Here is a 12,797-nt window from a genome sequence, read left to right as displayed (position 1 = left end):
ACTAATAAAATTTTCCGGGGGAAGTCATAAAATAGGATTTACGAGTCGTTCGCAACATCATCGCTGCTGTCGCCGTCATCAATCGGGACTTCATGCTTCGTGGTACCGGCACGTAAGTCGCCACCCTCCAACATGGATTCATGTTTTGCAGCTTCCCAACGACGAATGTCTTCATCATCACCATCCAAGAGTAGGAGCTCCCATCCTTCGAAGAATTTTGGGAACAAGTAAATTCGCGCCGGAATACAAAGAAGAGTCATGAGGGGAAAGGCAATGGCAATCACCTTGAAGTTCTGCACGATAAACACCAATGAGAAGAAAAGAAGCTGCAACAATGTGTATTTGTGGATACGGGCCTTGCTCATGTACTTAGTGTACGACTTCTCCGGATACATACTAGGTTGCATGAAAAAGAGCAAGAAACGATTCCAGAACTGCATGTTGGGCAACGACGACAAACCCATAAACAAAAAGACACCGTACAGGACGGGCAGAGGCAAAAGCTTCAGCACGTCCAAGGCCAGTAAAGAGAACCCGACCAGCATGTGGGAGAACAACATCGTCAACCGAGTTTCCTGGACAGACAAAAACTTGCCATCCTTGTCCTTTTCAGCCAAAGAGTTCAAGTGAATAATGCAGGGTACAGTGGTGGCCACCAACCAAGGCAACCCGAGCATAGCGTTCACAAAGTTGAAGAATCCACTCAGACACAAGTCGTAGTTGTAGGCTTCTCCGTGTTGCAGGTTGTGACTCTTGTGTTGGATCAAATGCCAAGTGATACCGTTATCGAGGTACACCAGCACGAAAGCAAGGACAGCCGGTCCAGCAGCAGCAATCGGGATCCAGCCCTTGCCGTTAAGGTCAGAAAAGTCGACGAACCAACTGCGGGTGCCAGCAGCAGCGGCCTGACCGAGGCAGTCATCGGGGAAAAAAGTAGTGCAACTGGAATCACAACACGCAAAGGTAGGCTCGAACTGATCAGGTACTTTTAATCCTTCCGTATCAACATCGTCGAAGAGAAGTTCTTTGACAAGCGTCCAGGTAACAACGGAAGCGGTGACCGCAAAGTCGTGGACAGAGGTACGGACACCCTGATTGCAGAAGAATGGCGAGAACTTAAAGCTACGGAAGAAGAAGATAAGAGACGTTGTACCGAAACCAAGAATGACACTCAGGAGGCCAACCTTCAAGTAGTCGTAGTCTGGGTCGTCCTCTTCATGGGAGGGATGATCAGGAGCCAAGAAACGAAGGATACCGACATCGGAGAAAGGGTCGCCGATGGCGTCCATGACAAAAATACTGACAATGAGCAGAGCAAAGATCTCATCGGTAAAGCGCGTGGCAAGGCGCACATAGCGGGTGATGTCAAAGAAGCCAGCAATCAAGCAATATCCCAGAAGCCAAACACTGACCCAAGCGTTAAAGGCGTAGTAGGGAACATCGAGAGACACAGACATGTTGTAGATGACAGTAGAGAAAGCCAAGACGGGACCAGTGGAACCAATGATACACTGAAACGCAAGCTCAATCCTGTTAGAGCCAATAAAGCCATATTGATATTTACAGCATAAAGTACTCGTACCATGGGCATACCACCAATGAGAGAGTAGGTACATCCAACCCACGCAGTAGCGAGAATAGTCTCGATGGCACCAATGCGATTCTCAGTAACCTTGCCGTAGACTGCACCAAAGGTAAGGGTAGGAGCGATGACGGTGATGAACATGAGAAGAGTAACCGCAACTGTCTTCTGATTAAAGTTGATAATCTCAGCCAACCAGTGAGTACCAACCGTGCGCTTGAAATCGATGATAATGCCCTTTCCCCACAGTAAAGGATCTTCCATGTGAATCTTGCCGGCGTCTTCGATTAAATCGTTGTTGCCAACAGTGGACTTGTAGGCCTTCATATCAACCTTGCCATTAGCCTGAACAGAATCTCGAGGAGCCATGTTTTCTAAAACCAAAATGACAATAATTGATACACTGATATTAGATTGTGAGAGAAAAAATGAAACCATTATTTTGCTGCTGAACATACGTATTGAGAGGTCCGAGCTCTGTCAGAGCCACGTACTAGATTGAAGTTCTGACTGATTTGTGTAGAATTATGTGAGTTACATACCACATTCGTCACCAGAATAAAGTTGAACTTATCTGATCCAAGTAGTCGAAACCCGTATCTCTCCGTGAGAAAGTCTCCGTCCGGTACTGAACGCATGTACGTATCCCACTTAATATATAAAGGATGAATGATGAAAGCGATTCCCTTGACGGATACTGACGTGGTGGAAGGGGTCTAATTTGGTTATCGACCCATGTTTTAATGTCGTCACATTTTCTCTTTTTCAAAGCCAATTCGGTATTGGTTGTATCCCGATTGTATACAAATCGGCGAAGTAAGTTGTTGTTACTTTGGATCGGACTTCTCCTATGATGTTTCCTTCTTTTGCGTACGTTGCAGATTGTGGACCTATGTGCGCGCCACGGAGTTGGCAAAACGAAGCTTGTAAGAAGTTCGTCACTTGTTGGTTTGGCAGTTCATTATATTTAGGTGACTCAAATACAGTGCACCGCCACCAGTGTTTGGTTACAGATGTAATTGTAAGCAGGGACCTTTGGAACCTTCATCTTCTACTCTGCGTATATTATTAGTTCAACGAAGGCGTGTCGTCGGACAGGTAACAAGCATACCTCCGACCTGGGAGATGGCCTGCTTTGAGATCCCGCCGTTATTCATACAAAGGGAGCAGGGACCAGCACATTTTTTCACACTTTCTTGTTGTAGACAAATTAGTAAAACACTGCTTTCGACCTGTCTACATAGCTGCTCCTCCTGGTTTCTTCCACAGCGTAGCGAGCTTGTCAAACGACGACTCATTCCTTGACAGCCTAGGTAGACACTTGTAGAAAATAATCTGCTTCACAACCAGAGAGCTAAATTACAAAGAAATGCTTGGCCGTATCGAAATCAAACATTGTCTATGAAGGGATTGCAGCCTTTTGCATTCGCCAACCCTTTTCTCTAAGGCGAGTGCAACAGTTTCTCGCGGGATTTGCGCTCCAGTCGTCGCACAACAGCAGTAGCTATACGTGTTCGAATCGGTCCCGGTAGTCTGCGTACGAAGCTGGTCGAGCGCCCCTTGCACCATTTCTTGAACATCGACCACACATCTGTGAACCTCACTCTTCCTCCCTCGCGATCAGCCACCTTTACCGGAGTGTTGCTCTGTAGGACGGCGCGAGCTGTTGGAGCCCATTCTTTGGCCAAACTCCAGGGAATACCCAGCCGACTCGAAAGACCTTTAATAAGAATCGACGACCTGCCGACCAAAACCAGATCCTGCGGAAAGCTCTTCAACTCTTTGACGGGTGAATTCGGACTAAGCTCGCCTTTGTCGTAGCCCCCTGGCAATTTCTCCACCGTCCCGTCAAACAGCCACATACCGACTGCGGCAGGAGCTTCTTCTTGGGCACCTTCGTTCAGTTGAACGCCCAATTCGGTCGCCAAGCTGCCAATTCTAGTCAAATCTTCTAGTCGATTGTCACCTTGCCGTTCGTCTAAAGCAATCATGAGTTTGCAAAGCGTTTCTCTATTCCTCCCCGAAATTTGTTTTACCTGCCCAAAATCAATCAAACCGATTTGGCCGTCCTCCAGCACAAAAATATTACCAGGATGCGGATCGGCGTGAAAGAAACCAGTTTCGAGAATATTGTAACCAAAGACTTTCGTCAACGCGGACAACAATTTGCGACCAAAGAGTTTTGCCTCGGGGCCGTCCGGATCGATGCCCTTTTTCTGCATCTCATCACGTGCCCGGGATAGAGGCACTCCTCGAAGATAGTCCATGACAAGAATTCGTCGGGAAATCAAGCCGGGAACAGGTCGGGGAATGACCAGGGGCACATCCCTAGGTGAGCCATCTGGCCACCGTATCAGTGCGTTGTAGATCCGATCCATGGCGACTGCTTCGGCAACGAAGTCAAACTCATCCGCCAACTGCTTCTCTAACTCACAAAAGACTGTGTAGTAATCCAGCGGCAATGATGGACTATCCCGAAAAGTTTTGGTAATTGCTTTCAAATTGGCTACATCACCGAGCAATTTAGACTCGATCGATGGCCGTTGAATTTTGACGGCAACTTCCTTGCCACCGTACTTTTCCGAAAGTACGGCGCGGTGTACTTGCGCCACACTGGCGGCTCCAAGTGGTATGTCGTCAAATTCCACAAAGACATCTTCAAAAGACTCGTCCGCATTCAGCAATTCACTAACGACCACCGCTCTGGCCAAAGCTCCCGACATGGGGTCTAGGTTGTCGGTAAATCCTGCGAGGGCATCGGTATACTGTGACGGAAACAGATCCTGTCGAGAGGATATAATTTGTGCTGTTTTGACGTAGAATCCCTGGAGCTCGGCGACGGTTGAAGCAAGTTTGGCGGCACCCTCTGTGTGGCGGGCGTTCCAAAGTTCCTCAACCTGATCATCGGCCAGCGGGTTGCCTAAAAGTTCCTGCAGCTTGAGATTACTCAATAAACCGTAGTAGCTCGCAACAATGGGTAGAGCGGTCGACCAGAAATGGGCGGCGCGCTTCAAGCGATCGACTTGCGACAAAGGAGGGGGGAAATCGATGCTTTCCGCCGATGACGTAGTCGCTGGAGAATCTAAAGCGCAGACCGGTATAAAACGAACGTGATTCTTGAAATTTCTGATTCTCAGGAGAAACGCGTCCACGGGAATCGAGGATGAAACTAAGTAAGCCAGCAGAAGTAAGATGGAACACCGCATTCTGGCCGTTTTAAGAAGCAATTTCACAATGAGATTCGTGCGGCGAAAAGTCCATGCAGTGTCTTTGTTTGTTTACCAGAGCCGGTGCGACTATTGACTATTACTGTTATTTGTAGTTCTGTAATCCTGAAGGAAATGTGTAAGTCAAGGGTGGCAACACATTGCCAGGTCGTGCGATAAGCTCGTTTTATCGAATCGAGAATTACAAGCGACAGCCATCATCACCCCAGACAGACAAGCTGTGTGGGCCCGGCATGAATTTTGGGTCTGGTTTTGACGGTTTGACTGTTAACAGTAAGTACGTGGCTATTCGTCTTCTCACAACCGACCTCCGAGAAATTCGCGGGTCTTACAAGAAGACTGCTGACGCCTACTATGATTGAAATCTCTACAGTAGCTAGAGCTTCGATGTCGGAGATACGTACCTCGAACTACCCTATTCGTTTAAAAGGTCGTATCGGATAAATCCCTGGTTGAGTTGGCAATCGTGACGTAATGGGATCCTTTTGCAGTTGCTGTGACTATGAAGATTTCCTCCCAGCCAGCACCACTCGCCACCCCTTCGACTGTCCGTTCACGGTCAGCTAATGAAAAAGGCTCGGTGAAAGGCTCTTTCGTATGTAACGCAGCAAAATTGGCTGTGAGTTCTACACATCCTCACTTGTCGCTCCAACTTTACAATTATGATCAAGTTCGGAACACTCTGTGTGTTATTCATGCTGTTGTTCTCAGCCAAGGCGTTTGTCCCACGTAGCACCGCTCAAACGACCCGTCGTACCTTTCTTAACCCCACAAGCCCGACGCAGCTCCACGTAACCCCGCCAACCATGGTCATTTACTGAACCATCAAATCGACCATCGATCTGGTGGGCTATGGACTGGGACAAACCGACAAATTCCAAGGAACAGGAGGTATGAATATCTAACCGCAATGCGAGCCATCAACGCTTCCGGAAAAGATCGAGAGCTCACCCACTTTTTCTGTGAATGATGTGGCTGCAGTGTTCAATGGAATCAAGTTGGAACGCAACAAGGAAGGAGACGAGAAAGATAAGGAAAAGCTTCCTGCTTCCGCTCCATCTGATTCACAGAAGAAAGATGACGAGTAAAGTCATTCCATGCTTATTAAAAACGAGTCCACTACCTTTGAGTTGAGGGTGTCAACGAACGAAAGCCTTGAAGTCCAGAATGACGATCTGTTGGAGGCCTACCGCTTCTCAACCGGTTTGAATACGCACAAAGTCCAACGGCCATTCTCGAGCTTTCCCAGTCGCTCATAAATGGTTGTTGCTGATTCGTGTTGGTACTTCTAGGTTTTAGTTTATAGCACTCACTCTACTATAATAGAAGTTAGCTCGAACATAAACCGTTTTAAATCTCCGCTGTTTTCTCCCTTAGAGTTTACGTTACCAGTATATTACATTATTTACAGTTGCATGTTACGTGTTCTTCAACCCTACTCTAGTCACAAACCTTAAGTTGGAAAATTTGTTACACCACCTACGGCCGGAATTTAAGTATGGACGATCACTCCCTAGTAGCTAATAGTTTGTTGAAGTCTGTTACGTCCCCCATTTGACTCCAACACTAACTTTAAGTTGCTTTTGACGATGTTATCTTTAAAGGAAGCGATTTCCCAATGTATGCTTGCTGAATACGGGTTGTACCCCTGAATCCAATTCTGCTAAAGATGAACCGTGCTTCTATCGTTCGTGTCATCTCTGACAACTCACCTGCCGGTAGCAAGGATAGGAGCGCCGGAGCGAGGGAGACACCCCTTGCGACTGGAACGCTATATCACGAGGGTCTACCAAGAATCTTATGTCAACTTGGATGGCTCATTGTCGTTTCATGAATGCTACGAACTAGTTCCTAAACTCTACATCAAGCGCAATCAACAGGCTTCCATATCGCCGCCTTCTTGTGAAAACGTGCCAACTGTTTGGCCAGGCTGACGCCAAACCACGGACTTTTGCGCACCCACTTTCACATCCGTGAAAAATGATTCTGCAAGTGTCAGATGTTTGCTCTGTTGTTTCGCTTCCGCTTTGAAGTACAGTGTCTCTGTCCAATATAGGCAATCATTTTTGGTGTGGAAGCAGCCAAGCATCTAAGATAATGATGTTGACACTGACGTGAGTGGATTCTTTTTGTTTTTACATTTGATAATTTGGCTTGCTAACATTAACAGTAAATGAGAACATAATAAAGCAACAGAAAAAACCAATCAAAAAAATTGTCTTATAGAACCCTACTTCATCGAACACCCAGGGGTACAAAGGAGTTCGTGCGAAGATATACGAAGATCCAGTTAATCGAAAAGAGACCACAACGCCGAAAGAAGCGCTGAAAGAACTGCGTATCTATTCCTGTTTGTTCGCATCCCATCGGACGACAAGGCGATTGAATGATCGACACTAATTGTAACATAATCAATCCTTGGTTTGGATTACATTAGCAGTGGAGGGTATCTACTCCAGTTGTGTCTAAAGAATTCCCAGTTTTCAACAGAAGTCTTCCAAGAAAAGCATCTCTCAAATCCATTGACTGGAATTCACAGTAAGCAAAATGATGGCTCTAAGGATCAATTTGGGTCGCCCGATCCGTTTGATGTGTTGCAAGACTATATCGAAGCATAACGTTGATGTGCCGAGAGCCTTTGGTAGTGTTGTATTGGCTCTGAGTGACGCGCAAAGAGCGCATTGGGCGTCATATCTTGCAACTGGTCGTGGCTCGGTCGCTCTTTTTGCTTCCATCGACAAGGACGAAGACAACCTCTTGAGCCCCTCCGACATTCGATCCTTTTTTGATTCCATCGAAGATGATACTTTGGCTTTAAAACCACGTCGTATTTTGGACAAGCGCGCCGAAAATCATTATGTGAATCTCAAAGAATTTCAAGATTGGCTAATTCAGGCCACTGAAGACGCTGGATACGGTGGCATTAAGGAAGAATACGAAAAGTCTCCGTACATCGGAAAACGAAGCAGTCAGATAGACTCCCGAACAAGAGGTCGGCACCCGGATGAGCCCGATCACGCTCATAATGTTTACTCCTGGAATGAGTCCACCATGAGTCAAAGTTTACGGCGCATGCAATACGCTGTGCGCGGCGAAGTCGTCCTCAAGGCCGACAAATTGGCAGCGGAAGGGCGAAAAATTACTTACACCAATGTAGGCAACCCACACGCAGTCGGTCAACAACCAATAACATTTTATCGGCAAGTACTCGCACTTTGTGATCTACCAGCATCTTGTGGTGTGGATCATCCTAACGCGTCGCAGCTTTTTCCTTTGGATGTTTTGGAGCGAGCAAGAGAGCTTCGCGGGATTGTCGGTAAGGGAGGCACAGGCTCGTATACCAATTCACAAGGTTTAGCCGGTATTCGAAAGCATGTAGCAGAATACATCTTGAATCGGGACGGACACTCGGCGTACGAGGGTGACATCTTCTTGACAAATGGCGCCAGCACTGGAATCGAATTCATTCTCAATGGTCTTATTTCCCACGACCACGATGCCATTATGATCCCAATTCCTCAATACCCGATCTATTCGGCTCTTATAACCAAACTCGGCGGACGGAAGATCGGGTATGAATTGGATGAAGAGTTAGGTTGGACAGTTACCGAAGGAGAGCTGCAGCGTCGTTTGAACGAAGCTAAAGCAAAAAAGCTGAATGTAAAGGGGATGGCGCTCATCAACCCCGGCAATCCAACTGGACAAGTATTGCAACGGAAGGATCTTGAGATGATCTGTCGATTCTGTGCTCGTAATGGCATTTTGCTTATGGCGGATGAAGTGTATCAGCGTAACGTGTACGTGAAGGATCGCAAATTCATAAGCGCCAAGAAGATTGCCGTTGAAACACCCGGTTGCGAAAACTTGGAATTGGTCAGTTTTCATTCTACTAGTAAGGGTCTGATTGGTGAGTGCGGCCGCCGTGGAGGGTACATGGAACTCCATTGCATCGATCCGTATGTACAGTCACAGATTTATAAGCTTGCATCCAGTGCTCTATGCTCCGGTGTTGATGGCCAGCTAATGACTTCGCTAATGGTAAAGGGTCCGGCAGAGGGCAGTGATTCGTATACTTTGTTTGTTGAAGAAGAACGAGCCATATTCCAGAGCCTTCAGCGCCGTGCAAAGAAGATGGTAGATGGCTTGAATCGAATTGATGGTATCACATGCAATCAGGCTGAAGGCGCGATGTATGCATTTCCTCGAGTCATAATTCCTCAAAGCGCTGTTGACGCAGCGGAAGCAAGTGATCAAACCCCCGATACTTTGTATGCACTCTCTCTCTTGGAAGAGACAGGAATCTGCGTAGTACCGGCATCCGGCTTTGGACAGAAGAAAGGCCGCATCGGGTTCCGAACAACATTTTTGCCACCTGAAGACGATCTTGAAGTGGCTATTGGAGAGATGGCGCGTCATCACAATTTTTTTTGCCAAAAGTACTCCTAGCATTGTCCTACATTGATGATCTGACACTAGCACTATCCAACCTAAGATTATGTTTTTTTACAAACCCAACCGCTCGCATGGACCTACCGCCTCTTCACAGGTTGGGCTATCCCAGACTATGGAGATCCGTCCTCTGAGATAAGACCTCAAACCTAATGGAAATTCATAAGCAGCTTTGAACATTCCGAAGATCTCGACTTTAAAGCTAGACTTTGTTTGTTTTCACTATCAATGAAGCGACCTCAAGTCTCCTGGTCAAACAACATTACGGGATGTTGTAATTCCACATTTCACAACGCTGCTTTCCGTACAAAACAGTCCCGTTTTTTCGTGAATAGCCCGCGCAGGATTTCGCTTCCTGTATGGGATCACTGCCAAATTGTGAGTCGCCCAATCAATCAATCTGATGTGAGAACAGTTTCGAACTTCCGTGAAGGATTGAACTTTTCCAGAGCGCGTCAGACTGTTTGTCGCACAGAGCACCAACATGCTCACAAATTAGTGCACAGCCAAAAATACTCAAACCGAAACCCTTTATTTATCAAATTACTTACATTGCTATGAAAGTTTCTTACCCGGCGACAGTAATTGCAATGCTGTGCTTGTTGCTTCTCACCAATGTAAATTCTTTTGCGACTCGACGCACAAAGGCGTTTTCACCGTTTCCTTTGAGTGGAGCTGGGCTTACAACAGTAGGTAAAACATTGGTCTCCCTTCCGTACCAATCAACCAACAACGAAAACGCTAAATGGGTTCACTCTTCCGATGAAGCGGTCGCCGAAGCTTATGCGGTGCCTAAGAAGATTGTGGAGAAGCCATCTATAAGTCTAAACAGTGTGAAGATGTATTTACTTCCAACGGCACAGAAAGACGGATCCAAAAGTGAATACCCCCTGGTGATTTCACCAAAGTCTGATGCCTCTCAGGCTTTTTTGACGCAATTTTTGGAAAGAAACCGGCAATGGGTTGACGCAGCCTTACTTTCATTCGGAGCAGTGCTCTTTCGAGGGTTTGACATTGACACAGTCGAAAAAATAGAAACATCCATCCGATCTTTTGAACCAAACCTGAACAATAGCTATCGGGGAACGTCTCCCCGAAATGCTCAAGAAGGTAGCAGATATATTTTTTCAGCCGCAGAAGTGCCGTCAACTTATCCTATCGCCCAACACCTTGAAATGTCTTTTCTCCCATCGCCACCAAAACGGTTGTTCTTTGGCGCTTTGAAAGCTCCAAAAGTTGTTGGCGGCGAAACGAGTCTAGCTGATTTTCGCAGAGTTTACCGTGATATTCCTGTGAAACTCCGGAACAAGTTAGATGCAAAGAAGTTGCGCTACACTCGAACTCATCAACGAACCGGATCGCGGTTCACTTCAGACGTGGCGAGCATGCAATCCTGGGAAGACGTATTTGGCACGTCTGACAAGACTGAGGTAGAGCAAATGGCGAGGGACGAAAATATGCCTGTACGTTGGGAGGGTCGGAATCACGACACGTTTGTGAGTGAGTTTGTCTCCGAACCATTTCAGTTACACCCAGAAACTAAAGAAGCTGTTTGGTTCAATCATGTCCAAGTATTTCACTGGACATCATTCCCAGCTGAGTTGCTTTTGGCTTTTCTGAGAACTAAAGAATGGAGATTTCTCGCTCGTTCAATAGCCGTTGGACTGCAAAGCATGCTTCTGTACGGCATGTTAGGAAAGAAAATGGCTTTAAACGTGACCTTTGGTGATGGCACCCCGATTTCACTCCTAGAAATGCATCAAATTCGAAGTGCAATTCGTCGAAATATGGTTTTCAACCGCTGGCAGCAAGGTGATTTGATCATGATTGACAACTTTTCCACCTCTCACGGCCGCCAACCGACGTATGACAAAGGCCGCAAGGTCGTGGTTGCCTGGTCAGATCCGCTCGAAAAAAGGAACGAAATGGTTGCTGAGAATGCATGAAGTGAGCATATACGGTATTGTACATAAATAGAATAGAACAGAATTTACAATTTAATATGAGTTTTTATCCAGACCGACCCTGATAGTGAGTAGCTCTCTCTACTAGCTACAGAGTAGCTAGACTATAAAAACGCGTTTCTCACGATAACATAGGTAATCTAAAACCAAACTCTGATCGCGATGCATCTCTGTGCAGACATATCCTTTTGTCAATAGTGGAAATGGATTGGTTCACATATGACTCTCTGTTGTCTCCGCTCACCACCGTCAGAACTCACAGTAAGCGATGGTATAAGCTGAACCAACCATTCTCCGTTGTCCACAGAGCTGAGAGAAAATTTTCTATTGCACCATGACAAGCCATCGGAAACGACCCAATTTCCAGCATGGACAGCAAGAGCCAATCACGGATGATCTGGTGGTCGCTGCTCAGTTTGCAGCTGCGTTTCGCTCAACAGCAGCCGAGAAATCTAACGAAGAATGGACTCCAGAGGACGAGAACGAAATCGGGCTAACATCCTCTGAAGGCGAAAGAGACGTTGACGATGAAGAGGTTACGCCTCTTGATAAGAGCGCGCCAGAGAGCGAAAAAATTGAAGGTTGGAATGATGACACAGTCGACGGAGATGCAGAGGATGAGTCTGATGATGAATCAGAAGTTGATTTGGGTGAGGAACTTGCCCGCATGGATAAGGACGCAGATGGTGACGAAGTCACTGGGACCAGTCATTGTCCAAAGACACCAAATGAGATTGATGCCTACCATACTTCAGTTTATCATCTTGAATCGAAACTGAAGATGAAACTTGCGGTAGAAGAACAAGACAGGCTTCGACTGAAAACTGTGCAGTCTATCAATCTCAAACCGGCCGGTCGTATCCAACACCATATGACCGACGAAAGAACTGTGGTTGTGCAGAGTCAATCGAGTCTTGTGTTGCAGGAAGGAAATTTGCTAGTCCTTCAGCTGCCGGAGTGTGGTACAGTTCCACTGGGGAAAATATTTGAGGTCTTTGGACCTGTTAGTCAACCGTTGTACAGTATCCGGTTGCCCGAGCCTTTGGTAAATATGGAAGAAGATGAAGGTATCAATAAACTGACTCCAATTATCGGTAAAACAGAGGAGATTACTGAATCAGAGAAGATCTTAGACGAAGGCGACCCGTGGAGTGAGGATGGGAAGTACACACGGATCCTCGAGAAAATACCATTGCTTAATGTTTATTATGTACAAAACGAGGCAGAGCTTATCGATCCGGAAGCAATTTCGAAAATGAGCGGACGGGGATGCGACGCGTCCAATCTCCATGATGAAGAAGTAGTGAACCCAAATGACATGTATTTCTCTGATGACGAAGAAGAGCGACAGGCTAAGGGGAAAGGCCGAAAGGGTACAAGGAAGGGGCACAATCCACAGCACAGCAGTGAACCTAGAGCGCTTCGATCTTGTCCTTCAGCGCCTCAGGGTTTCCACTTTGCACTGACTGGTAAGCCTATCGGAACGATTGATTCTACTCTGAATCAGCCTATACACTCTTTGCAACAATCTGAGTTTGTAAAGCCTTTTACTACCGGGCCCTCCATGCATCAGTC

General features: G+C 46.6%; 6 protein-coding genes across 6 annotated transcripts; 4 read left to right on the top strand and 2 right to left on the bottom strand.

Annotated features, from left to right (window-relative positions):
- Positions 1-38: 38 nt before the first annotated feature.
- On the bottom strand, positions 39-1,846 carry PHATRDRAFT_bd1806 (predicted protein; the record flags this gene model as incomplete). The annotated part of the gene is made up of 3 exons (XM_002176269.1): positions 39-882; positions 976-1,511; positions 1,583-1,846. 3 exons carry the CDS (start codon positions 1,844-1,846, stop codon positions 39-41), a joined length of 1,644 nt encoding a protein of 547 aa, XP_002176305.1.
- A 1,376-nt stretch (positions 1,847-3,222) lies between these two features.
- Positions 3,223-4,476, bottom strand: PHATRDRAFT_bd116 (predicted protein; the record flags this gene model as incomplete). Its single annotated transcript, XM_002176268.1, has 1 exon — positions 3,223-4,476. A coding segment is annotated over one exon (1,254 nt), but the record flags the coding sequence as incomplete, so codon positions are not given.
- A 2,880-nt stretch (positions 4,477-7,356) lies between these two features.
- Positions 7,357-7,751, top strand: PHATRDRAFT_bd1340 (predicted protein; the record flags this gene model as incomplete). The annotated part of the gene is made up of 1 exon (XM_002176293.1): positions 7,357-7,751. A coding segment is annotated over one exon (395 nt), but the record flags the coding sequence as incomplete, so codon positions are not given.
- Positions 7,752-7,860: 109 nt separating this feature from the next.
- On the top strand, positions 7,861-9,255 carry PHATRDRAFT_bd475 (predicted protein; the record flags this gene model as incomplete). The annotated part of the gene is made up of 1 exon (XM_002176292.1): positions 7,861-9,255. The coding sequence occupies one exon, from the start codon at positions 7,861-7,863 to the stop codon at positions 9,253-9,255; it is 1,395 nt and encodes a 464-aa protein (XP_002176328.1).
- Positions 9,256-9,805: 550 nt separating this feature from the next.
- PHATRDRAFT_bd1668 (predicted protein) lies at positions 9,806-11,257 on the top strand. Its single transcript, XM_002176291.1, has one exon. It carries the CDS (start codon positions 9,816-9,818, stop codon positions 11,202-11,204), a length of 1,389 nt encoding a protein of 462 aa, XP_002176327.1. The 5' UTR covers positions 9,806-9,815; the 3' UTR covers positions 11,205-11,257.
- Positions 11,258-11,524: 267 nt separating this feature from the next.
- On the top strand, positions 11,525-12,790 carry PHATRDRAFT_bd1667 (predicted protein). The gene is made up of 2 exons (XM_002176290.1): positions 11,525-12,691; positions 12,730-12,790. The coding sequence occupies exons 1-2, from the start codon at positions 11,557-11,559 to the stop codon at positions 12,753-12,755; spliced, it is 1,161 nt and encodes a 386-aa protein (XP_002176326.1). The 5' UTR covers positions 11,525-11,556; the 3' UTR covers positions 12,756-12,790.
- Positions 12,791-12,797: the final 7 nt, after the last annotated feature.

This window comes from Phaeodactylum tricornutum, genomic scaffold (assembly GCF_000150955.2).
Source record: "Phaeodactylum tricornutum CCAP 1055/1 PHATR_bd_31x35 genomic scaffold, whole genome shotgun sequence".
Taxonomy (NCBI): domain Eukaryota; phylum Bacillariophyta; class Bacillariophyceae; order Surirellales; family Neidiaceae; genus Phaeodactylum; species Phaeodactylum tricornutum.
The sequence above is the reverse complement of the archived record's forward strand: the minus strand, read 5'-3'. Positions and strand labels throughout refer to the sequence as shown.